Source organism: Pogona vitticeps, chromosome 6 (genome assembly GCF_051106095.1).
Source record: "Pogona vitticeps strain Pit_001003342236 chromosome 6, PviZW2.1, whole genome shotgun sequence".
Lineage (NCBI taxonomy): Eukaryota > Metazoa > Chordata > Lepidosauria > Squamata > Agamidae > Pogona > Pogona vitticeps.
Window position 1 is genome coordinate 9,556,755 of NC_135788.1, and position 27,232 is coordinate 9,583,986.

The 27,232-nt window shown below is 40.0% G+C and overlaps 1 protein-coding gene and 1 long non-coding RNA gene across 3 annotated transcripts in view; both read left to right on the forward strand.

Annotated features, from left to right (window-relative positions):
- DNAJB6 (DnaJ heat shock protein family (Hsp40) member B6) overlaps positions 1-27,232 on the forward strand; it is a 71,529-nt gene that overhangs the window by 21,403 nt on the left and 22,894 nt on the right. For both annotated transcript variants that reach the window (XM_020779711.3, XM_073002892.2), the window contains exons 6-8: positions 4,957-5,088; positions 6,161-6,302; positions 6,827-6,897. In XM_020779711.3, coding sequence (XP_020635370.1) covers positions 4,957-5,088; positions 6,161-6,302; positions 6,827-6,897 — 345 coding nt within the window. The remainder of the gene's footprint in view (positions 1-4,956; positions 5,089-6,160; positions 6,303-6,826; positions 6,898-27,232) is intronic.
- Positions 19,914-21,938, forward strand: LOC140708068 (uncharacterized). The gene is made up of 2 exons (XR_012088203.2): positions 19,914-20,047; positions 21,824-21,938. It is a non-coding gene; the product is annotated as an uncharacterized LOC140708068 (long non-coding RNA).

The following is a 27,232-nucleotide window of genomic DNA, read 5'->3' on the forward strand; positions in this document are numbered from 1 at the left end:
TAATGTGGAGTAATATAATATGCTCATGTGTGCTCAAGTGACCTTCATAGTTTGCTTGTGAGTCAGTCTTTTAACTAGCAGTAACAGATTAGACTGTTAACTGTTGCTTTATCTAATAATATAGCCTATTAAAGATGTACATTCTTACAAACATTGCTTTCCTCAAAATTTTTCATTTCATTTGTGATAGTTTGCCAACCTCATTCTGAAACTTGAAGCTCTTTTAAAGGTAGCTAAGTGGGCTAAAGTTATGTGCTGTAATTTAGTATATTACTAATAAACAAAATTTATTCTGACATGCCTTAATTTTGGGATGTTATGCTATTGCCTTTCAGTTTAATTAATTTAGCAATTGAGTAATTGGGCTGTATGAAGTGGCAGCAGAAAGGTATAGAATTATCTTGTGTTCCTATACATAGACTATTTTTCTGGACTGTGAGTTTAATCAAAGTGAAATCCAGTGTTGACTGGTAGTTAAACATGTCAGACTAGTGGTCCAGAGCCTTAATCATTACTAGAAGATATCAGAGTTTTTAGGGTATAATGGGACAAAGGAAGAGAAATACTGTATGTGAGCTGTATCGAGTTACTTGGAGAAAAGGTAGAATATAAGTACAATAAAAACTTTAAAAACCAGGACTTAGGAAGCATTGGATATCAGAACCCTGCCATTATTCTTGTGGGGTTTATAAACTTAGAAATAGTTCTCTTGTTTTTTTTGTTTTTGTTTTTTGTTTGTTTGTTTGTTTGTTTGTTTGTTTTTGGCTTAGGTAGCCTCAGATTTATATCATTCAAATATTTATATTGAACTGCAGTATAAAAGAAGTGGGTGACTGTGCCAACTCATCTTTACTCATCCCTGTTCGTGTGTACCTGCTTAGGAAATATTGTTTAAAAGAGGTAGAATGTGAAATTGTGACTATAGCAATTAATTGATTCAGATCATCAGGGTTATTTCTTTACCAAGTGCAGATTTGACCTAATTTTCTCTCTCTGGCTACACATTTGATAATTCCTGTTGCTGTTTTTGAAATTCATTGTATTCAGTGCTTTGATATTTTTGAAAAAAATTCTGGATTTGTATTTCTAGGTTAGCTGTGGGACAAAGGAGTTCTTGACTTATATCTGACAGGGATTCAGAATTCTAAGCAGAGTTGTACATATCTGTAGCTTGGTATAAGTAAAGTCCACACTGCAGATTTTGGGCTGCAGCTGCCAGCATTTCTTACTGTTCACTGTACTGACTAGAGCTGATGGTAGTTGCAGTCTAGTAAAGACTTGGAGGGCTATGTTTTGCCCATTCCTGCTGTAACTAAAACCCATACTTACCTTGTTGCCCATTCAGCTGATTACTTACAAATCAGGCTTATCCAACAGGAGAAGATGGTGTTTATGTTCTTTGTGTTCCAATTAAAAAAAAAACTGACACAGATAGGGAAGACTTGAAAAATGGTTCTTTGCAAGTCTTGATTTAGAGATGTCCTGAGAAGTCTTTTCACAAATGAGCTACTACTAGAGATGGGGGTATTCGTATACGAATATTAATACAGTATCCCCATACAGGTGGAAATAATGAGGGCTGCCCACTCATGATTTCGCCGCTGCCACCGGCTCTGCGGAGGCTTCCTGTCGCACTCTTCTCCGCAATGGATTAGCCACTCTCCGACCTAGCGGAGAGGCTTGTCCTCCCACCTCTTTCCAAGACTGGGTAATGGATTGCGGACAATGGTGCGATAGGAAGGTCCGACAAGCTCGCATCAGCGGCGAAATTGTGAGTGGACAGTCTGGCCCCAATGGGACTCTTGTTATTTCCACCTGTGCGGGGATATTCGTATACGAATACGAGTACCCCCATCTCTAGCTACTACCTTTTAAAATGTTTTTATTTTATCATATTTATGGACACTATGCTATAGTTTACAAGAATATAATTAGAAACCAGGCAAAATTGTTTTGTAGCATATGGTGTCAGGATCTTCATTTGCAGTTGAATGCTCATGTGCAAATTTCTGAAGGATGAACTGATTAGAGAAAAGAGGGATCAATTTGCTAATAATTTCCAGAGATTATTTTTATGATTCCTACATGCAGAAGTCTTCCTGCTTTTATTTTGCAAATAGGGAAGTTGCTGAGCTATTGAGAAACAGGGAGTACAGTGGTGCCTCGATTAGCGATGTTAATGTGTTCTGCAAAAAAACATCGCTAATTGATTTCATCACAATTTGAACCGCGGTTTCCCATTGAAAGCCGGTTAATCCGTTCCCATAGGAACGAATTGCCGTCGCTAATGGAAAATCTCCATAAGAAACATCGCTATTCAAAACGCGGTTTCCCCATTGAAATGCATTGAAACCTATTCAGTGCATCTAAGGGGGGGGGGAATCTGAGTTCTGAGAGGGAAACCGAGAAGGGGGGAGAGTTGGCGATGCCGGGGAAGCCACAATGCCTATTGCTTGGAAGCGGGTTGTGGCGGATTGCTCCCGAAAAGCAGGATCCTGCCCGAAGAGGCAGCCGGGCCCAGTGCGTCGCTAGTTCGCCTTCCGCCACCCAGCCAAGACAACTCCCAGCCTCTTCCTTCCCGCTCTCCTGCGGGCTGAGCTCGCCGCTTTCCGTCCGGGCTGGGTGCCTGCCCGCCTGCCCCTCCCTGCGGGCTGCCCTGCGAGCAACTTCCCTGCGCCGGGCGGCATCCCAAGCGGGTGCCGGGCGGCATCTGCACCCCCTCCCCGCAGCCCGCACCACACACCCCGTGCAGGAAAGAGGCCTCTGCAGATGCACCTACCGGTGTGGTGCAGAGCAGCAAGGAGGGCTCCGGCGCACATGCTTGCTCGTAGCGATGCGGCTTGCCTTGGCTCAGCAGCCCAGCCCCATCCCGCTCACCTCCATGGAAAGACCCCGGCTTGCTTCTGCTGGCGGTGGAAGAAGAGCTGCTGTCGTTGCCACCGCCACCGGAGGAGATCAAATGAGTCGGGAAAAGGGACCCATACTTCCTCTCTCATGACAGCCGGCCTCCCCTTCCCCTTCATTGCTTAACTCTCTTCTGCGCCTGCCAGTGGCCAGCCAGGGAAGTGCCGCGCAGCAAGGAGGCCAGGGGCGGCGAGAAGTGAGCCCACGTGATTTCAGCCCGCCCGCCTACTCGCCTGCCAGCGAACGCTAATCGAAAACAGGGGACCTAAATGTAATCGCTATTAGAAGCATGGTCCCAACCATTGCTAGTCAAAGATCCCCCTTAGGAAACATCGCTAATCAAAGCACAAAAATGCCCCGAAAAACTAATTGCTATTCGATTTAGTTGCTAATTGAAGTGCTCGCTATTCGAGGCACCACTGTAATCTGTTTCAGAAATGGTGGCTCTTGCTACTTTTGTTGCAGTTCGGCATCTCCTTCAAACCTGGATGGGGAGAGAAAGAGATGAGAAATTGTGTTCAGCAAATTAAATTGTAGGTGCCCTAAATAGGCCCAATTGCATTGTTTTAGTTTAAAAGTATAATGGGCTACGTCTAGTTGTTATTCCCACTAAGGTAGACTTGATGAATGAATCTTAAATCAACTTCTTTTAAATTAAGAAATATATTGTTTGTTATTTTAAATGTCTTATGCTTTTGTTGGTAAGGAAAAGTGAAATTGTGTAATATTGAAGTCCAAATGATACATTGGGTCCACTGTAGTTGGGACCAACAACTCGATTTAGCCCAAAGTTGCCAGATTTTGCCTCTTACTCTCCTCACTTCACAGAAAAGTTTGTTATGCTGCTTAATCTGTAACTCATGCCAAATCCTTAAGTAGCTCAGAGAGAACACGAGTCTGCATTTAAGTTTGTAAACTATCCTCCTTTGTGTCTGTGGGACAATAAAACTGAGTTTTATTTTAACATTGTTATGTGATGAGCATGGTTCACTATAAGTTTAGAAATCGGAGAATATTGAAGGAGTTTATGTCTTGCAATGAGATAAATGAATACAGTGGTGCCTTGCTTGACGATGTTAATTCGTTCCAGCGAAATCACTGTAGAGCGAAAACGTAAAGTGAAATTAAAAAGCCCTTTGAAACGCATTGAAACCGTTCAATGGGCTGAATAACTCACTGTCCAGCAAAGATCCTCCATAGGGGCAGCCATTTTTGCTGCCTATAAAGCGAGGAATCCATCCCAAAACACAGCGGGGAGCCATTTTCAGCAGCCGATGGCCATTTTGAAAACCCAACGATCAGCTGTTTTCATCGTCATAATGCGAAGAATCGGTTCCCAAAGCAGGGAACCAGTTGTTGCAAAGCGAAAAAACCGCATTAAAACATTGTTTTGCGATCTCAAAAACATCGTCGTGAAGCGGATTCGTTATACGGAGTAATCGTTAAGCGGGGCACAACTGTATGCTATATGAATTTCTTAGCGAAATAGGTTTGCCTTTAGTAGAATTGAGCTTGAGAAGAAAAATTTAAATCCTGTCTCAAAAATAAAATCAACATTCCATTATTCTTAGAAACCACTAATTTTAAATTAATAATGGCACAATATTCCTTATATAATTTCCTTGGAGCCATATTTATTCTTGTTGTTGCAGTATAATAACAAAAATAGGAGTGTTTACTGTATTTAAAATGGTCGAATACCTTTGTAAATACCTTAATGCAAATCTTGATTAAAAGTGTATTCTGTTAATAAAGCTTACTGCTATGGCATAAAATGGTCACAAAACTTGCTGTCCTGGCGGAAAGCATCACTGAAACTAGGGGTGCTTTCTCCCAGGACAGTGAGACATATTTTTGAGTAGACAAATCAAAGGTTGCACTGGAAAAAAAGTCACATCTCAATTTTGCAGCCAGGAGGGGAAAGTGAGTGATAGCAGAAATATATAGGTTGTTCATTTAAATGTCTTGCATTTTTATTGGTAGAGAAAAAGTGAAATTGTGTAATACTGAAATGTATTAGCTAATTTCTCAAACACATAATTGTATTTGCAGAAGATCCTTTTGAAGACTTCTTTGGTAATAGACGAGGACCACGTGGAAACAGAAACAGAGGTGGTGGATCCTTTTTCTCTGCTTTTGGTGGATTTCCTGGTTTTGGAGGTGGCTTTTCATCGTTTGATACAGGTACATGATTTTATATTAATTTTAAAGATTTAAATAAATGTTCACATACTTCTGTAACAATGTTCAAACTATGTATATTTACAAACTGTTCGTCTTAGGAGCCCCAGTCAGCATAAAGGTAGTTGAAAGCAACAGGAAAAGAGGAAGACTACATAGGTTTTGAGCCATTTCAATTAAGAAAGCCATGGCCTTTCCAAGACCTGAACAAAGCAAGATCACTAGTTCATATGTTGAAAATGTCTTGATACTCATAAGAAGAGTAAACATGAAACTGTTGATGAGTTACAATTATGGAAGTAGGGAGCTGGAATGGAATGGTGGCAGGGAGTAGCTCTATCTGCATCCAGAGGCTTTAGTATGTCACTTTTTGTAAGTGATTTGCCATGTGATGTGAGAGTTACTACTTAAATGCAAGCCAATGTATATGAAGTGGAAGCTGGGTTGTCTTATGGGAGTGGTGGCAAACCTTTTTGGGTTTGCGTGCCCAAAATGGGGGGGGGGGGGACAGTGAGTGGCGGGAGCGATGTACCCAGAAGAACGGAATCGGAAGTGGCGGTTTAAGGGGGAATCATGCCGACGGACCTGGAAGTGGCAGCGGAAGGGGGAATCCCGGCGGCAGCAGCCTGGGGTGGGAGGAATAGTGACCTATGGCTCGTGTGCCAGAATAAAGGGCTCCATGTGCCGGCTGTGGCACGCGTGCCATAGGTTCGCCATCACTGCCTTATGGTATCTTTAGCAGGCTGACACTAATGCCAAACAAGTAAGTCACAACTTCTGCATATCTTTATATTTAAAAAAAAATCACATGGAGAACTCACACTACATCTTGATTTGTTTCTTAAAACGTTGAGAGCAGCAAAAGTTTAAACTTAGGGATTGATTATTTAGTATTGCCAAAATTCAGGTGATACCTATAATAATTGGAGCTGTAAATTTATTGCTTATGGTGCCCTGACAATTAATGCTGATCTTTATGCTCATTAATCTGGTAAACAAAATATAAGTGAGAAGTAAATCAGTGCCTAGCATTTTCTAAACCAATGAGATACCTTTTGCTTGTGTACTCTTACAGGTTTTACTTCATTTGGTTCTTTGGGACATGGAGGTCTTACTTCATTCTCCTCCACATCATTTGGTGGCAGTGGCATGGGTAACTTCAAATCAGTATCGACTTCAACCAAAATAGTTAATGGCAGAAAAATTACTACAAAGAGGTACAGTGATTTGAATTCATATATTTAAGTTCTTTTGCCATGCAACTGTTCCTTTCCATTGTTTAATTAAAGAAATAAAGAAATAAGAGCCATGAATATTAGTTGCTTCTCTCACTTGTTTGTATGAGGAAATTAGTATGATAAAGATTTAACTGATCAGAATTAATTTGGAAAGATATGAGTTTAATAACACACCTTGCAGTACGGGTTGGTCTTTCTTTTTTGACTTGCTTTGTTTGAGGGAGTGGATCTTAGTTAGCTGGATATTTGGATTGAGATGCCTAGTGCAAGCTTTACAGAAATTATTAATTACAGAAAATGTGAGATGCAGCAGAAATTGAGAGGTTAAAACTGCACTTTAACTAAAATAATTTTTTTAAAGAATTGCATAAAATCATGCTTTCCAGCGTAGCTATTGATTTTGATACCATCTGATATGATCTCATGGACAAGAAATCCATGTGCCACTAGATTGCTGTTCAGAGAATTTTAAAAATACTATTAAATGGATTTTTGTCCTGCAGAATTGTTGAGAATGGACAAGAGAGAGTAGAAATTGAAGAAGATGGCCTGTTAAAGTCTTTAACAATAAATGGTAAGGAGCAGCCGCTACGCTTGGATAACAAGTAATTCAACGCACGCATTTAAAAGAAATTTTAAGCTATAATGAGCACCCTTTGAGGATTAACAGGAACATTTTTTGAAGATTTCAGATGAACTCTTTCATTATACTATATGTAATCGAAAGTATTTATAAACAGCTCATCGGAGCTCATATGTCAGACTTTTGCGTTTAATTGCTGGGACCACATGAATAGGACCATTTTCTGTCCTTAAAATTGTTGTATATTTCTGTATGCACTTCGCTTTTTATTAAACATGATTCTAGATGTATAGTTACCCTGCATTAGTGGTAGGGTAAAATTGTACATGAATATTAGCATGAGTTTTGCTTTTTGCTTTTTTCCCCTTTTTTTCTTTTTGGTTTTGATATGTGAGCCAATTAGTAGTTTTCATCTACTGTGAAGTTAACATTTCTGAGTCAAACTTAATTTCAGACTTTCAGTATTTAGTAGTGAATGATGTTAGTATGTTACTGATGTTGCATTTCTGGTTTAACAAAATTAAGGATGTTTACTAGTTGTGCATGAATGTTGGCAGTTTAGTACGTTTTGACATCTAAATGTGTAATGTTTAAGCCTAAGCTAACAAAAGGTAAATCTGGTGAGCTTGGGTACTTTGTCATTTTTGCTAAACCGTAAAAAAATGAATAAATGCTTATGTTTGTGGTGCATTCTTTCATGGTTAACAGTTGTAGCTTTTTTTGCGTGCCTATATAATTTGAATGGTAACCATATATTGCTTTCAGTGTCCATTTCTTTCAGACTTTGCATTTGCAAACATTCTTTAAACAAATGCTGGGTGCCACTAAATAAAATAGCCGTAACATTTTCATGTAGCAAAATGGTATTCTTCTGGATTAGGTAAAACAATAACTATAATTTAGTAGGAATTTATAAAAACTGTATTCATATGCCTGGTCTTGATAGACTGACTAGAAAAATATAATTTCCCCCAAAGCTTTGTGTTCAGACAGACTGTGAAGGTCCTTTTTTAAATAATACCAGCTTAAAACATGTAAGACATATAAATTGAAAAATGAAATATCAAATTTCTGAAGCACAGAAATTGAATGGACAATGTAGTGTTATTTTCTTTATCTGATTTTTGTGGTATTTGATTAGTAAACCTTTCTTAGAATAATAAGGGTAATTGTGTCAAGTTTAGAAAGGCTATCATACTTGTTATACTCTGAGGCATTTAAATATAAACCACTAACCATTTCAGTCTTCACTAAGTCTATACAAACTGATAAAGAAGAGCATTAATAACTTATTTCCATAAAAGATTGAGCTCCTTAGAACCTTCTTGGCATTCACAACAGAAGAACTTTCTGCAGTACTACTTGTTCTTTATAAATAGTTAAACTGTAGAAGTGTGTTACTGAGCAAAACCTAACATAAGCCGGGAAGCTTAATTCACCAACTTCTAAACTTTATTTCAGCACTGGGTTGAGTACTATACACTGTTTTTCCAAAGCACAGCAGGTGGGAATTGAAGCTTTTGCTGGGGTATTGCATGCAGGTAAATACAGGGCTGTGTGAATACTCTGCGTAAGAATTATGTGTGAAGAAATGCCAAATTTTTAATTCACTTCTATGTGTTTCCTTATATTGAAGCCACTTCCACATATCTTAGCATCATACAGTGTTATGAGGCACTGGGTTAGTTGGAAAAACATGTACCATTGACCTTTGAGTGAGGACGTAAACTTAATGGGAATTCTGACAAACATGTAATCAACTGCCATCACTGCCAGACATGCCTCACATCTTTTGAGTCCTATCAAGAGAACTGGCCAGATAATTTCTCACTTTTGTAGTATGATCATAGAATGCACACAGCCCTGATGTACTGCTTTGCTGGCAGATCTGTCATTCCAAATGCACTGCATCCTACTAACTGGCTTTTAGTTGTTTGGATCTCAAACATTATCCTTAGATACTAACCTTTCTGGAAGTTCAAGTAAAGCTACACCACTCTGTATGTACAAGATGTTAAATTTGATCTGGCTAAACGTAGCTCTTGGTTCTTAGCATAGAGTATACCGTATTTTTCGCTCCATAAGACGCACCTTTCCATAAGACGCACCAATTTTTTAAGAGAAGAAAACAGGAAAATATAATCTGTTTTCTTCCCTCCATAAGACGCACAGACTTTCCACACACACCCCTGTTTTGTGAGAAAAAAGTGCGTATTACGGTGCGAAAAATACGGTAATTTCTTGGGGGGTGAGGAGACCCGTGTTTGCCCAATAGAAATAAACTTAGTAGAATAGAATCTATACATTCATAATTCCTGTATCCTTAATGAACTTGTTTAGCACTGATTCCCTACTGTAGTAGCTGGCCACGTATTCTTTACACTAGGTGCAGTGTATCTCCTAAGATGGGGCAGACTGTATGTGTGATGCTCCAGATGTTGGGCTCCATTTTCCAGTAGCCCTAGTCAGTAAAGTTAAGTGTGAGAGATGATGGAGGAGTCTGGCAATACTGAAACGCCACAGATTTCCACCTCTGTTCCGTCATCAACATTTTGTAAGCTCACATGTTTTTTCTCAAGCTCCTCCCCTCTATTTTTTATGGTTTAAAAACATTATGTATTTTAATGTACAAGATTAAGAGTTCTGGTGTATTTATTTAAAAACCAAAACGCCACCTCATCCTTGACTGGCCCTGTTTTTCTTCCATACCGATAAGCTCTCAGTCATCTGAGTTTACTCTTAGAACAGGTGGAGTTGACAATAAAATGTTGCAGCATGAGGTAGTTCAGCTCCTTGTCTCAGCTATGCCCTGTTTCAACATGCTCCATTCCCCCCCCAACTTCCAGTTTTCTTTTGGTTTTCAGTGCCTGAACACAGAGTGGAGTGTGAACAAGAGACCTGCTCAATCTGTATCAGGAATTTTTAAGATAATACTTTGCTTATAAGTTAATATACCAATTGCTTTACTAATTTGCCCATATCATCATCTTAGGTATAAGTGCCATGCATGTGGGGCACTCCTCAGTATGCAGGAAACCCTCTCCCCTTAACAGGCTATACTAGTGAGTGGTAGGTGTGTCTTTCTCATGAATTTTATTGGCAGAACTAGCTGTTGTAACTTATGTGGAGTGGGTAACATGCAGCTTTGGCTTTCAGTGGCTGCCTGGGCATTTCTAAAACTCAAAGCCATCCCTGAGTACATTAAAAATTTAAAAATAGTTGTTGTGGGTTTTTAAATCAAAATATTAAAAAAATATTTTGATTAAAAATGAATTGTTTCAGTTCTTGGAGCCCGTTTGTGGTGGTGATTTTTGTAGCAGGGCATGGCTACCAAAAAAAAGAAAGAAAAAAGAAAGCACACAACTCTTTACATATGAGGATTTCCATATCTGGGCTTGATGCAGTCTATAGTGAGGGCTGGGAGAAAAACTTGGCCCGCAAGTCCTCCTGAGTTTGCCCCCTGATCTAGATCCATGCTTTGATGTTTATAGTTCATCATGTTAAAAATCCCATGGGTAAGTGGTTGTGTCTTATGATTTTGTATAGTGTTGTTGTTTTTAAATGATGGAAGCTTTATACAAATGTTGGGTAAGTCTCTAAATGTTCCTAAGAGCCATAATGACTTTTTAGTATTATGGTTTATTCAGTGCTAGGTAGATTACAGTGGCTATAGATTTCTTTGGTTTTAGAAGTATTCATTTAAATTTCATTTTGCAACCTAGCTGATTACCGTAGCACTGAATTCTGATATTGATTTCCAGTTTGTTAACAAAATGCAGTTTTTCTTTAAGTGCATTGTATTAACCTGTCTTTTGTCTAGTCACTAGATTGAATGCTGTCATTTGTACCTTGGGATTGATTTCCAACAAGGTATTGCTTAACTGTCCATTTTTAAATGGTGTGTTTCATAACACTTTTCTTGCCACTTTTCCAAGTGTCTACATTTGAAATATTTGAACACAGACATCCATTTTTCATTTACCTACCTGGGCTTTCCTTGTTGCCTGTCTGCCTGGCTAGATTGATTAGTTTGTATGCAAGCGGCATTTGTTTGATTGTGTTATGTGCTGTTGTGTTCAAGTATCTGTTGGAATATTCCTTTTTGTTTCCCATATTTGCAGGGTCACAGTGAAATCAAAATGCTCAAACACAAAATCCGTTAACCTCAATTCTGTTACAACTAGATGAGTCACTTAATCTCAGTTTCTTCATGTGTAAAAAGAAAGTATTTTTAAAATATATTTTTTAATTTAACATAAACCTCAGAGGACATAGTAGAATTTCTTAAAGCTTAATAAATGGTTACCTTGTTGTGGAGCTTAGGTCCAGCTTGTTCTTTACAACTGAGCCCTTAATGTGACCTAAGACTGTGATAAAACATTTTTTACTTAATTCAGAATATTTATTGGTGGCTGCTGTGCAATACATAGTTTATTCCTTGTCCTTCATATGAAAAAGGCTTTGTATACTCTGCATGTGTGTTCACGCATAAACACATTTGTTTTTTCATTTGGTGTTTCAAAAACCTAAAATTCTATATTTCATTCAATTTCAGTGCACCTGTATTTCCTTATTTTCAAAAAAATAACTCCTGCCTGTGCAGGTAGAAAAATTATGAAGAATGTTGAACTGCACCCTCATGGTATTGGGGATTCTGGCACACACTCTGGTTCCTTATGTTTTGTCACATATTTTCCATCAGCATTCAAACCTGTTGTTACTAGGGAAATACAGTGGTGCCTCGCACAGCGAGGTTAATCCGTTCCGGATTAACCCTCGCTGTGTGAAACATCGCTGAGCGGGACGGGAAATCCCATTGGAACGCATTAAACATCGTTTAAAGTGTTCCAAATCGGCTGAAAACTCACCGTTCAGCGATGCTTCTGGAGTCCAGCAGCCATTTTCGCGACCTCCCCTCGCTGAACGAGGGCACGAAAATGGCTGCGATCAGCTGTTCCGCGGCTTCAAAATGGCCGCCGGAACAGCCGAAAGGGCCGGGCGCAGCGTTTTCGCGCCCTTGGTAAGCAAGGGGAGAGCGCGAAAATGCTGCGCGCAGCCATTTCGGCTGTTCCGGCAGCGTTTTCGCGCCCTCCCCTTGCTTACCAAGGGCACGAAAACGCACCCGGCCTTTTCGGCTGTTCCGGCGGCCATTTTGAAGCCGCGGAACAGCTGATCGGCGGGTCACAAAGCGAAGGTCGGTAAGCAAACCGCTTACCGACCTTCGCTCTGCGATTTTCGCCCATTGGGGCCATCGCTGTGCGATCGCAGTAGCGATCGCAAAAGCGTCCTCGTAGAGCGAATTCATCGCTCTACGAGGCGCTCGTTGTGCGAGGCACCACTGTACTATTAATTTGTGGGGTTTGGGGGTTTACATGTCTAAGAATTCTCCATTCTGGGAGTCCTACCTGACAGACACCTACAAATGCTTAAATGTGGCTCATCTGGGAGAAAGGCTTAATGGCTTGCAGAGATCTAGCTCTGCCTAGCTTCCTGTTTAAAAAGGAAGCTCCCAGCAAACACCAAGGAAGCTTCTTTTTAAAACAGGAAGTTAGATGGAGTTAGGGCTATACTAGGCCACAAAGCCTTCTAGCTTAGGCTTTTTTCTCAATTGAGCCACATTTAGGTTTCTGTAGGTGTGTTGCTATCAAATCAGACTTCCAGAATGGAGAATTTCGGAATTGTAGTCCAAAACAAAACAAAAAATGCCCATGTCCCTAGTTGTTATGGTCATAAGGCCACCATTTTCTTTAAAAAAGAGGGGGGGAAACTCAAATTAATGAGGCCTAAATTTTCCAAGCCACACTACGGTGTACCTGACCAAATAAGTGACTAACAGTTATTTATGTACAGAAATACAGAATTTTGGCTTCTCAGATGCTGCTTACGCCCTCAAGGATGTTGTGCTAGCTAGCCCTATGGAGTTTCTTATGGTTTTTGTATCTTACAACATTTTGTTGTGGGACACGGATTTGCTGTTTGACGTAGAAACTCGCCATAGTTACCCTAAGAGATCTAGTTTATTAGTTCTTTATATCTTCGCCATGGTTTTACCAATCCTATCTTTTAAATAAAGCATCCAAAGATTACAGTGATTATGCTCACTATAGCGTTGAGTGTAAGAAATCTGAAGGAAAGAACAGTTTCTGTAGTGATTAAGGAGAACTTTTAATCTTTTGAAAAGACTATTTTGACATAATTCAGCCTTTCAAATAAACCCACAAAAGGTTCAAGCCCAGTAAAATGTATACTAGTCCCATGCTCATTTGAACTGTATTAGTCATTTTTGATGGTACTTGTGGTTCAAAGAGGTATTGCTTGGAGATACAATTTAATTGTCCAAAGCAAATGTTGCTTAAAATTGGGAGTAACTTCTATTGCACTATTTTTCTTACTGCTCTTGCTTGATTTTGGAAAGGGAGTATGAGATGCTGTCCACCAAATTTTATTTTCCCTGTGCCTTCTGTTTGAAGAGAGTCTCAGCCATAAACAGTTTTATATCTCTGTCAGCCTGGTTATTTTGGTATCCACAAAGAGCTCAAACACAGTGGTAGCGTAGGGAACAAAACAAAATTGCTCTGTTCGCTGTTAAATCGAAATGTCTTGAGGTACTTGATATAATTCCGTCATACAGTATTTGACATCTTATTTTATGACTAGGTTCTCTCTAGATTTTTCTTCATAGTTTATCCTACATTAATTCTTTTGGTTATTTTGCATCAGCAAGATGGTATGTTTCTCCAGCTTCTCTGTCACTCTACTTTGTCTTTTGTGGAAAATAAATTCTTACCCACCCCCCCATCTTAGGTTTGCTTGTAGGTTTCGCTTGTAATCTCTTTCTGCTCTGTAGAAGTCTAGCTTTTTCCTTCATTGGCATAGTGATATCTTCCTATAGACTTTTTTGGACTATAATGTAGGAAAAGCTAGAGCTTCTATTTTAGATTTTAGTTGTGGCGTACAAAAAAAAATCAGAAACATTATAGTGTACTGTATATATTTTGAGGCATGTCCCTAACTGCCTGACTCACTTCTTGCTGTAAAATGCTCACTTTTGAATTTATTTACACTGAAGTTGATTATTTTTATTTTTATTTGAAAGCCTTTCCATGCATTGGGATATAAACTGTGATTTATGTGAATGCATTTTCTCCCCTATATGTTGGTTCATCAAGTTTGGTGCTCTTTATTCTGGTTGGTTTTCCGGGTTCCTAGGCAGACACTGGAATTTTTTCTTCTATTGTATTTAGCAAGTCTTTTGCAAGAGCAAGCATGGATAAGAGAAGTTTATGTAGTTATGTCTATGATCTAGCTATACTCTGCTGTTGAATTCTGCTGCTTCTGTCAGTGAAATTGAGAGAAGTAATCCATCTTCTGCACACAGAAATCTGCTTCAGAAAATAAAGACTTCTGGAACAAGAATTTGGCAGCAAAGCTTGGTAACATTTCAAGAGAGCTGGAAAGCATTCCATGGTATCGGATATGACGTATAGTCAGGGTTGCATTGCTGTCTTGTTCTTTCAATGCTGTACCACTGCTTGCTGCCCAGCTCTATGGAACAAAGATGAAAACATTTCAAGGCAGGAGCGGTTGCATGAAATCACACTTACTTGTAGTTTTTTCTTTTTTAAAGTTGATCACTACTTTGCAAGTTCTCTCAACTACTGTACTAGAAGAATGGAAATTAAGTAACTGTTGATAACTGCAGAAATCAAGTAAAACTGAAGGCCTTTCTTCATAATCCAAAGGGTGTGTTCCTGTGCAGTGAGGATATGCTCCAGTGTACAGTTACTCAGATACAAACCTTCTAGGTCAGCAAGTTTCGCAACATGCATTAGCTGCTAGTTTTTTCTTTCAGCTTCCTCTCCTACAAGTTATTATTCACTTTTCCCCCCATCTGAGATGTAACCACAGGCCAGTTTGTGAAAAATGCTAAGGAAAACATTTTAGGCATTTGGGAAACTTGTTTAGATGCACAATTTGTAAATCATAGTTGAAAGATGCTGTTGTCTGAATAGTCAAAGTTTAAGAACCTTAGTTATAAAAATTATTTTTCCATTTATAAGTTACTGTACTTTGTTTTTAAGATAGAGATAAGAGCTCTCGTGTGCCTCTTGAATCAGCTGTTCTGTTTGGTACTGAAAAGGGCAGTCAACTGTGTTTTCATTTGTGTGTCCTCCCCGGAACATTTACATAAGATTAGTTCCATGGTAACTCTGTTTTTCTTCCATAAATCACTCCAGTTAGATGCACAAATATGTCTTTGCAATTAACATAGCTTCGCTTGTGGGAGTTTTGCAAAAATACCATGGTGTATTTGGTTTTTACGAAATAGAACTGGGCTATCATGTAACTAGACCATGGCTGGAAATCAAAGTTCATTGTTTGTGAGTAGTGAAAATTCCCTGCATGGTTGTTGTCTCATGGGTTAGGTTTGGACCTGTTAGTGGCAAGCAGCCATGTTAAGAGAAATAACAGCTTTCTTAGAGAAGGTTATGTAGAATAGACCATCCAAAGGCAAGGGGTAGCAATACCTTTATTTGACCTCTAAAAATTACAAATAGAACTGGGAAGTATTCATAAGTACTTACAGTGATGTGAATGTTGCAGGGAAACCGTAAGTTCTAAAAATTATGTGTGTGCCAAGTTCTTTTATCAGAAATATGTTTCAAAATCAGGACTTCAGACACAAGTAAAAGGTAAGGCTTTTAATTTTACCTCTTCTGATTCTGATCAGAATATTCTTCCCAATCACACTAGAGAGAATGCTGCTCTAACAGCATTACCTAGTGGCTGGAGAAAGACGTTCTCCTCAGTTCACAGTACTACTTGGGGGGGATTTTAAATGTCCATGTGTGGTTGTAGATGGTGCCCCAGCCACCTATTTATAATTCAACAAAAAAGGAAGGAATAAAAAATGTGATCCTTCTATACAAACCATAGTTGAGGATGTATGATACCTTTATTAGAACACTGCATTTTTCTGTAATTTTTATTAAAATATTTGTAACTCTTATTGGTCCAAGAAAGTTATCACCCACCTACTTCTTTCAATTGTGCACAAAGCTTCTACAAAAATGTAGATCAGTAGTTGATAACTTGGTGCATGCACTTCTTTCCTCAATGTCATTGACTGTGCGTGACAGAAATACTGTCCTGGAAAAAAAGCAATGACTGCCAGAAAATAAGGGTGGCGAAACCATATTGCCGTGGTCTAGTCGTGTGGCTTACAGTGTTGAATATGGGAACTTATTGGTGGTGACAGGTATGCTTTGGCCAAGTCAATCATTTGCTGCTTTGTTCTTACCTTCCTTTCCAAAGCATGAATGCATTAATGCTGCTTCCATGAACTGGAGGACGGAGAGGATTTAATGATATTAAAAAGACCAACTGCTCACCTTAACTTTGGCATTCTAGCATTTTGCAGTGCAGACGTAGATGGGTGACCAGACCAGATGGGCGGAATACAAATCAAATCAAATCAAATCAAATAAATAAATAAATAAATAAATAAATAAATAAATAAATAAAATAAGTTCCAAAAAGTATAGAGTTGTTCCTTTTGGAGACTTTATTTGGAAACACTCTACAGTAATTGCCTTTGTATATTTCTGTGTTTTTGGAATAAGTCTTTTAAAGGACACACATGCTTTTGATCTATTGATTAGATTTAGTTTGCTTCTCACTGAGTATTCACACAGGACTCATCCTATTCAGCTCATTCTAATTTTAATCCAAATATATGCATCATGCATCTGTTTAATTTGATTATGAGTGAAGGAAAGTGGGTCTTTGTTAAATCATAGTAGTTAGTGTTCAGAACTTTATTTCTGATTATCTTCTCAATGCAATGTCTTAACTGTGTGATGCAACAGTCACAGGTTCTGTTGTTAATTATCACAGAGGTTTATTTGCATAAATATGGGATCATGAGTCCTTAATCTTCTTACTCAGCATTGACTGCACCTTGTTGATCAGATTGTTTCTGTGTGATGAACACATTATTACTCTGCTATGTGTTGTACTGCATTTGTTGCTCAGAATTTTCTTGAGCACATAAGAATGACGTTGAAGTCAGTTTCGGGAAAGGACTGAAAGGAGAGCAGGGTGTCTGTCTCTGACCTGTGTTTCACATATATTCAGTTAGAACTCTTTCTGTGTCCAATTTTTAGGATATGCATGTAATAAAATCGGCCAAAATCCTCTTGTGTAGCTACACCTGCATAATTTGAACTTGCATAAGGCATAAGTCATATCAAGCAAGCAGTTTCACAGGTGTAATTGCACAGTTAGTTGCACAGGCAGTTGTGTGATTAGGCATGCAATGCAGTCTATCTGGGTGAAACATTCTGCAGGCTGTCACAGATGTAACTACATTATGGCTCCTTTTAAGGAGAAAAATTAAATACAAATAAATAAATAAGGCACGTGCAATAGGATTTCAGCCATACAAACAGACTGCACTGTACAGTTCAACAGAACATGCATTTCTAAAGATAACTACCTAAAAATCTAACTTTAAATTACTGGATTTTTCTAATTTTTTATATTTCCTCCAAACTAGAATCAGGATTTACTGGGTAAGGGGCAAAAGGAATGGCAGTATATTTCTAGTATATTTGACTCCATCCAACCAAGCATATGGTTTTGAGATGAGGAAAAAATGCAGTGGATCAGGTGGAGTGCAGATTTGCAGCAGGTTATAGACCAGTGGTTTAGTGATCTGGCTGCAGAGTGTGTATGTTCTACTTGCACAGTGGGGCAGTTCAATTCCCCACTGTGCTTCCTAAAAGTAGAGACAGCCTGTGTGGCCTTGCACAAACTGCACAGTCCCAAGATGGCCCAAGAATGGAATGGTAAACTATCTATGAGGACTCTGCCTGGAAAATCCAGAACAGGATTGTCATAAGTAAGAATTGACTTGACGGCATGTGATTATTACTAAAAGCTTAAGGAAAATATGTGCAAATGGTCAGAAAAGGGAGTAATGGCTCAGCTCACATTCCCAGACAATGTTGCTCATTTTATTTGGAAGTATGAGGCATTTTATCATGTGTAGGCAGGCCTCGGCTTCTTTTGCACGATACCATGATATTTTACAAAAGGACTTAGGGTTGAGAGCAGAGAGGGGTGCCTCATACAAAGCATGAAACTATCACCTCTTCTCCCGCCTCCAAGCCCCCCAGTCCATTTACCAGCTTCCAGAGGCAGCTGAGGTCCTTCTGCATTGGCAGCACACCAACACTGGAGCCCGATCAGCCTATCCCCACCTTCCCCAGGCAGGCAACCACTCCCTCGGGGAGGTGGCAGGGAAAGTCTCTCCACGCAGCCAAGGAGTGGTCGGCTGCCTGGGGAGGCAGGGCTGGGCCACTTGGCCTCCAGCATTGATTGGCCTGTGTATTCGCAAAAGCTTTCATGGCCGGGATCTAATGGTTGTTGTGGGTTTTTGAGGCTCTTTGGTCATGGGGCTGCCTGTGGGGCCTGGTAAGTGGACTGAGTAGCTGGGGGGAGGGACCAGAGGAATTTGGATACCTGGGCGGGAGCTAGCACAAAGTCCTTCTCTCTAGTTGGGAGTATGCAAATGAAGGGCTGTATTTACTCAAAGAGACGAGTGATCATTTTTTAAAAGAAACACAGTCATTAGGAGCTTATATACATGTGCTAAAGTGTGTGTTCTATATCAGCAAGGGCAAACAACTCATCTGGAGTGGGTCTGTACGATGGTGTTTTCTGTCTCTAGGTAAAACATTTGATAGGATATCTGTCAGGCTCCATCCTTAAAGTTGCACAAGCAAGCAAAGAAAAATGTGTTTGTGTCAGTATTGTTTTTCCTGACCATGCAGAATGTTTAAGGTTGTGTGCTTGTGTCAGGGCAAGTGTTCTAAGACAGCTGGTGCAAGCTAAGACCTGATGGCTTGTCAGTTGGTGTCTGGGTTAAATTAATACATTTTTAGACAACATGACACCTACTGTCTGTACATTTTCTGCCAGATTAAGCGGGAAGGCCAAGTTCATTATGAAAATTGTTTGTTTTCCCTCAAAGTTTGGCAGCTTCCTGAAAAGGCAGTTTGTTTCTTCTAACAAAAGAAAAAAAAAAACAGAGGAGAATGTAGGCCCCTTTATCCCCAGTGGGTTGGGAAGGTGCGTTTCCCTGTTCACACTGTGCCCCTATCTGTGTATGTTCCTTGAAAATGTGGCAAATATCATTATTTTCAGGTCAAAAGCTTGTCTGTTCAGAATAGTAATCGTAAATGTAGAGGCAGTCAAGAGGAAACATGAAAATGTGTTCATGTAGGAAAACTGAAACATGAAAATGACTAGTTCTGCTGAGAAGCCCTTTTAGGAGGCTTGTATGAAGGTTAATGGACTAAATAAAGACTGCTCAGTCAGAAATAAAGTGTTGACTTACTTGCTCCTGCAGCTGAAGCAGGGATCTCTGATAAACAGCCAAGAGCTGTTTATCTCTCCTAAGCTGTTCATAGCCTGTATCTTTCCCTATTTTTCCCCATACAATGATAAAAGCATTTTGGTTCTCTTTGCCCATTCTTCTTTGTTAAATATTTTCCAACTGAAATGTATTCTTGTGGTGAGGTTCAGTTAAGTGGAATGAATTTAGATTAAACAGCAATAGTTTTCACTAGAAGTAGTGTTCAATAAAGTGTACTTGACTGGAAGTGGTATTTGAACAGATCAGCACCGCAAATATACACTGTTGTCTACACCCCAGATCCACCGGTGAATGCGGTGTCCTTACCACTGGTAACAAAATAATATTTAGGTTTAGGGAAGCTTGGAGAGATCGCAATGCAGTTGGATCCAGTTGAAGAGCATGTCTCAGAGTAACAACATATTTTGACTGCTCTTGGTAGACAATGAAAATCTATGCCTGCCAGGATTACGTTCCATCCTTCCTTCCAGTATTTCTGCTTATGGCAAGAAGGCAGGATGCAGTCTTTGCAACTGTGCAACATAGCAAGTGCAAGATCCAGCCCATTCCCACCGCAGTCTTGGATCTGGGATAGAGAATTGTCCCAGTGTTGATGCTACACTTCACTGGCACATTGAAGCACAGTGCAGCTGAAAGAATGCTATCAAGTCCAACTCTGCACTCAAGAGGAGGTCTCGAGCTTGACATTCTTGTGCTATGGTAAGAGTGTTTTGTTTTGGAAATAGAACATAACTGCAGCGGTAACCCATCATTCATGTTTTACCCTAAGAGGGGGCTGGAAATTGTCCCTGATCTTGTTCTGTGTTTTAGAACAATGGGAGCAGCTCATAGCCACGTTCTTGGCACCCATAGATTGTTGGCTGTCTGTTAGGATGAGCCCGAGTATGTAATTCCTGTCCAGCATTTTCTCTTGTTCTGAGATCCAGTTGCATTTGCATATCTACTGGCTTACCCAGTCCAGAAAATTCTTTCTTCAGCAGTGACAGGCTATGGACAGCCACTAGCACAATTACATCAATGCTGAATTAAAAACTCATTCTGGTATTTGATTTCATTCTTGTTCATTGGCTTCAACTTACATAATTCTGTATTCTCCTTGAGAAGGAAATTGTATATGGGTTAGTCTAAGGTTTTTTTGTTCAGTTTTACAGTTCTATAAATTGACAATGCTCGTGCAATTCTGTACAATAGTGAACATTTTAGGAGCCAGTGTGCCATCATGGTTAAAAATACTGGATCAGATTTGGGAGATTCCATTTGAAGTCCCCACTTAGCAAGAAAACTAAGTGGGGCTACAATCCTGGGCAGATAACAGGGCTCTTCTTAGGCTAATGTGGGAAAGGAAAGTTATCTCCTTTGCCCTTGAGATCACTGAAATTAAAAGTGAGCAAATAAATGTAAATAATAATAATAAGTATTTCACATTATTTGAAAACGTAGCTTTATAGATTACCGAAGAAAATAGTTTTATGGTCTGTTTGGTGATTCAGTTTCCTGGTGTCTAGTGAGGTTTTATTTTACCTTATTTTTTGCTTGGAGCATTGAGATATGACTCAGCAGCTTTCTGCCCTAGGCTCCATCAGTTTGCATGAGCCTCTTTGGCTGCCTTGAGGAGTGGGGTAACTCCTTGATAGCTTCTGTCTTACATGTATATACTTATACAGCCGTGCCCCGCTTAACAATTACCCCGCATTATGACGAACCCGTTTTACGACAATGTTCTAAATGGTTTTTTTCCACTTTGCGAAGATCGGTTCCCTGCTTCGGGAACCGATTCTTCGCATTACGACGATCAAAACAGCTGATCGCCGGGTTTTCAAAATGGCCACCGGGTGCTCAAAATGGCTCCCCGCTGTGCTTAGGGACAGATTCCTCGCTATACAGGCACCGAAAATGGCCGCCGTATGGAGGATCTTCACTGGATGGTGAGTTTTTAGCCCATTGGAACACATTAACCGGGTTTTAATGAGTTTCAATGGGTTTTTTATTTTCGCTTTACGACGTTTTCGCTCTACAGTGATTTCGCTGGAACGAATTAACGTCGTTAAGCGAGGCACCACTGTATGTATAACTCATAGCAAGTTAATTTGAGGAAGGAGGTATTGTTATCAGAGTGGCTATGCAAGAGGGAACAATGGTGCGGCTTGTCAGGAGACAGGTGTGGAAACAGAAGATACCATTGTAAGGAAGGGTGGTTTTGGGTGAGAGAATTAAGTCTGTATATTTCCAGGATTTTTTTTCTTGGGCTGTAAATAGAATCAGGGAGAAGGCGGCTCAGTACAATCCTTCTCTTTTCTATCCTGTTCACCAAGGCCTGATTTTCTGTTGCTCTAAGGAATTTGAGGTCTGTCTTAGTATTAAGATGAAACTGTTTTTTTTTACCTTGAGCTTACTTTTAAACAACTTTAAAATTTCCATTGTGCAACATCTGTTGCAGTGTTATGATGGAAATTGTGTTCTTGATGTCTATCACAGGTGCCTCTGGGACTTGCCTGAGCATTCACAAAATTATACATTACCAGCCATTAAACTGCTGAATAAATATAGGACATCATGACATTGCAGTAATCCACCCTTTGATAATGCCAAATATCAGCCAAAGAAATCACAGCAATAAAAACAATGACACATGAGACAGGAGTCCAGATAAAAAGCAGCTTTTGTCAGAAGGTAAGGTCTGCTTACTGTTGATGATAGTGGGCACTGATTTCATACATCCTAAGAGGCCAGAGTCCCTCACAGGTATCTTCCCTGCAGTAATCCTGTAAGATAAAGACATGGTAGTGTTAAATGGCCATATTAGAGATGGAGGGAGTGAATACAGCGGCCCTATCACATGGGTCTATTGATATTTGAATGGGAAACTCCTCTGTCAATACACTTAAACCATGATACAACCCCGTCCCTATTCCTCTGTCAGTGTAAGGAATGTTTACGGAGCACAGATCTAAGAGCAACTAGCTGTGTGTCAAGATTTGGAGGCGGGGTGGTCAGGCAGCTGCACTTGTGTTGTATTCCTACCCACCCTGTTTTGTTCTATAGAGCTGTGCGCAGATGTTCTAGAATTTGCTTTTTATGTGTCAAGGTGAAAGATTTTTCATCCTTGTTTAGCATGGAAGATGAAGAATAATGTCACCACTCTGTGCCTCTACCCATGTCAAACACTTTCTGCTCACCTAGGTCATTTTGTGTCTTGCATAACTCTACTGTGTTGATAGCCTGTAACAGCATGCAACTTGTGCATGATGTGATAGACTAGACATGATTACCCAATCTGTGTCTTATCTGGCTCAGGCAGTTCTTATGATTGGGGTGCAAGAATGTGCTGTTTCTTAAAATTATTACAACCATGCTTATTTTGTCTGTGGTGCTGCTGAAGTCAAGTCGGCAAGTGAAAAGCACTGAATTAAGGGATATCAGGAACCTAATCTCCCTAAGGAGCCTGGATCCTTCAGCCAGGGAATCCATCACGCACAAATCTACCACCTTTATGCTGGGGCAAGTCCTCAACCTCCAGCAGTGCGTAGCCTTTGCGCCTAGAATAAGGCTGACCTCAAAAGAACATTTTACTTTTAATCAGTACTTTGCAAGTACAGACTTGTAGTTTCTTAGAACTCACAACAGCTCAGTTAATTAGGACTTCTCTGGTAGCTAGTCAATGGCTGTTACCACTCCTCTGGATTTAGCCAAACCCTGCTGAGTCCAAGAGACAATCCTTGTTGAAGATTTTTATGATTAACTTTTTATTAAGAAAATATATAGTTTCACAGAAACAGTTTGTTTTTGCTCAAGCATAGCATAAAGAACATGTTCAAGAGAATACACAGTTAAATACAACTGATTCCCATTTAAAATAACAAACACTAAACTGGGCTAAGGCGGGCTAGCCCCACCTCCTTCTTTCTCTTCACTTACATTCTTTCTCCTCCAAGCCACATACTCAAACCATCAAGTTCTCTCTCTCTCCCATCATCATGGAATTGAACCCCTCACACATAACCCATTGTCCATTTTTTACCTTACTCGGACCTCCTCCTTTTTGACCATAAACCAGTCAACTCAAAGAGGCGTAACTGTCCGTTCCACCCATAATTCTCATGAAGATGCAGGTGTTTTATCTCCATTCCAATTAGGAAGGAATTTGTTGGGACGGAGAGGCGCTATAGACCTCTCCGTCCTTGCACCCTTATCAGTTTCACGCTGTACCAAGCCGGGTGTAAATTAAGAAAAACAACCTCTCTGCCTTTCTCACATTCCCATGTCTTCCTTTCACTTTTAATACTTAACAGATTCCATTTTCTCTCTTTCTCATTTACTACATTTCCCATTTTCCTTTCATCTCTGACCACAAGTCCCATTCTCCTTCAATCTCATGACAAGGGTAGTGTATGAAATGAAACTTGTCATGTTCAGGAAGCGACCTTTGGCATGTTATATATCAGAAACACCTTCATTAGTTTTGCAGAGCTTTTGTTTGGCTGTTGAAGAATGCCCAGCAGTTTGCCAGAGCTTCCTTGGTTTCAAAATAGTTTGAAGTTTAGGCCAGCCAGATCAAATCTTCCAAAAATAGGAACCTCTAACAGAACACAGCAAAAGCAATGAGAAGAACCTTTAGATGCTGAATGCCCTTTAATGCAGGACAACTCTAATATTCATGGTCTACTTTAAAGCCTTTTCTTCCCTTCGGCTTCCTTTCCCCCCCCCCTTCCTCCTCTTCCTTCTTCCATGATGATAAGGATATATTACAGCTATGTTTGAAGTAGTTGGTTTTGGGAAATGCAAGAGTATGTGGTATCTTATTGGACCACCAAAAAATTAAACAAATAGGGAGCTTTTGTGGATGAAATCCACTTCCTCTAAGGCTCTTCATGGATGGTGCAGAAAAAAATGTCAAGAGATTGATATTACTTATTTGGGAGAGATGACCAGTTCTTCTTGTGAGGCTGGGTCACTGCTCTCTCTGTAGTAAGGTTTGGAATTTTTACACCTTGAGACCAAAAGGAATAAAATGCCACAGGAAGAGTGGGAATTTCCCATTTGGTCTCCCCATGTTGCACAAGGCTGCTAGGAACACACTGAGCTGGCATGAAAGCAGCTGAATGAAAAGTCAGAAAAGTGAGAAAACTGAGATTTCCCAAACCAATAAAGAATTGTCCCTGATGTATCAGGTTTCCTCTGGAACCAGAATTGTCCTGTTTCCTACTCTGCGTATATTTCCTTTGTTATATGCCTGGCCTTCATTTTTCTCACTACATAATATTCTTCTCTTGCCTTTGTACCAGTCTTAGGTCTGCAGCCCACCCTGACATTTCCCTTGCATTTGCTTCAACCCCCTTGTGCTTCTACATCCTCAGTGTGGCAACATATTTAAATAGTTTCAATCCCCTGAATTTCTATGGTTGACTTTCATCCAGTCACCACCTGTCATCATAATCTAGTGTTGTGAAAATAAAATGAGCAGACATGTGCTGCTTCAAGTTCCTTAAGGTAGAGGTAGGATAAAATATGTAATTAATTAAAACATCAGCATAGAGACATCACTAAAGAGTAATGTGAGACATCCTTGATATCTTCATGTCTAACACAGGTACGTAATTTGAGTCTCATCCAGATGTAAGCAGGGCGAGGCCCACAATGAGGTGGTTAATAGAAACTTATGGAAATAATGTTGATATGAACATAAGCAAGAGCATTGGTATGTTGCCCTTAGAAAATGAATCCATCTTGCCTTCCTGTCTACAATATTTTGCCAGCACTATGGGAAGCCAATGTTGCCTGCCCTAGGAATGGACTGAACCTGTATAAACAGTAGTTCAAAGCTTGTAGTGTTGGTTAACGTAACCAAAGTATCTGGTATTAGATCATCTAGTCCTACAGCAAAAGAAGAATGCAGAAAATCCTGAACTAGGTTGAAAGGTAAAGGTAAAGGTTCTCCTTGACATTTAGTCCAGTCGTGTCTGACTCTAGGGCATGGTGCCCGTCTCCAAGCTGTAGAGCCAGTGTTTGTTGGTAGACAATTTCCGTGGTCACATGGCCAGCGCAACTAGACAGGGAATGCCGTTACCTTCCCACCATGGTGGTACCTATTTATCTACTTGCATTTACATGCTTTCAAACTGTTAGGTTGGCAAGAGCTGGGACAAGCGACGGGAGCTCACTCGGTTGCGTGGATTCGATCTTAACGACTGCTGGTCTTCTGACCTCGCAGCACAGAGACTTCTGAGGTTTAACCTGCAGCGCCACCACGTCCTTTTTAGGTTAACTAGGTTAACCATAGCTAAAAGGAAAACATCTATCCATAATTGGTCGGGAGGGATAAAGGAGGAATAAGATGGCACAGATAATCAGAACGTTTAATAGGGATTTGAATATATATATTAAACGTTCTGATTATCTGTGAAAACTAAAATTCTGCATTAAGGCTGGAGTCGGTACACATGTACCTATGCCCAGGACTGCACTAGGTAATCAGAATTCACCTCCTAGGGTTATTTAAAAAACCGTTACAATCTCACTGGTTTTGCAGTTGCTCTCACATTCCGCAGATCATTCCTAGATTACTTCAGCTTCTCTACAAAGCATGTCTCTCTGTTCAGAGAATTCTAAAACAATGATTTTTCACTTCAGTACTCAATATTGGGTTGTTGTTTTGTTAACATGACATATATAGACAGAAGTTATTGTAAGAAAAGGAAGTGAAGTCAAGCATGAGTCCTTCTTAGAAGAAGAAAAAAAGCAAATGGATTTTTATAACTTTGCCTTATTTGGAGTTGCAGTAGTGTTGGGTTCCTTGGAATTTCAAACATTAGTTGGAGAGAGAAATCTTGATATCCAGAAGTTTTTGCACAAGCATTGGAGCTGGCAGGATTGTAAACTCTGAAGGTACTCCTTTGGGGAAATTTGTGGTCAGATTGCTCTCTTGAAGTGTATCTGGGAAGCCAAGCCACAGATGATTCTGGATTATAATCCAGATGTCTGTGGGCCGAAGGGGATGTCTGTGGGCCGAAGCCTTCCATTGTTGTCGTGACAATCTGGGTCGTTGTCATGGCTGTGGTGATGGGGTCAGGAACAGCGATCCTCAGGGTTCTGTGCCTCTTTCATTTCACCTGAGATACCTAAAATGAAGGCCAGGAACTTTGCTAGTGACATTTCTAATATAATTCATTTCCATGCCATTGGTGGTACTGATAGGAGTAAAAATTCCCCATCGTGAGCCAACAAAGTGCTTTTCTGTCATGCGCTCCCCCTCAAATAAGATGGCTTTGTTTTTGTCATCCTGTCTACTCCTGATCCAGTGGAGGTTGGTTATGTGCTATGCAGTATTAGGAAGATGATGACAAAATACAGTCTTCAGTTTGGGGCTTTTTTTTGTATCTTAAAGTCCTCCCCCATCCACCCCAGTTATCCAAACCTTCCAGCTTAATAAACTATGTAGATTTCTAAGCAAACATCTAACCAGTACGTGTAAATTTGTAATTATATTCCAGCAATCTGAGCATGCATATTTGTGTAGTTTATGCCAAGAGTGGGGGACTTTTGTTACAGAATGTCATCATCTGTGTGTTTGAATTGTTTTGTTGGAACTGACTGGAACCAATGTAATTGTGGTGAGAGCCTGTGAACATGGGAAGTGGTTCGGCCTCTTGTTTTAAGCAGAAGGCATTTAATTTTGTTCTGATGAGGTTGGATGTAGGTTTTCTCTGTGTTGGGATCATGCTTCCTGTTTCAGTATTTCCAAAACATTTGGAAAAAATAGTGGATCTATTCAAATTATCCCTAATGTTACAGTGGCCTTCTTTCGAATACAGTGGTGCCTCGCAAGACGAACGCCTCGCGGGATGAACAAACTGCAAGACTAATGGTTTTTTCAATCACTATGGTGCC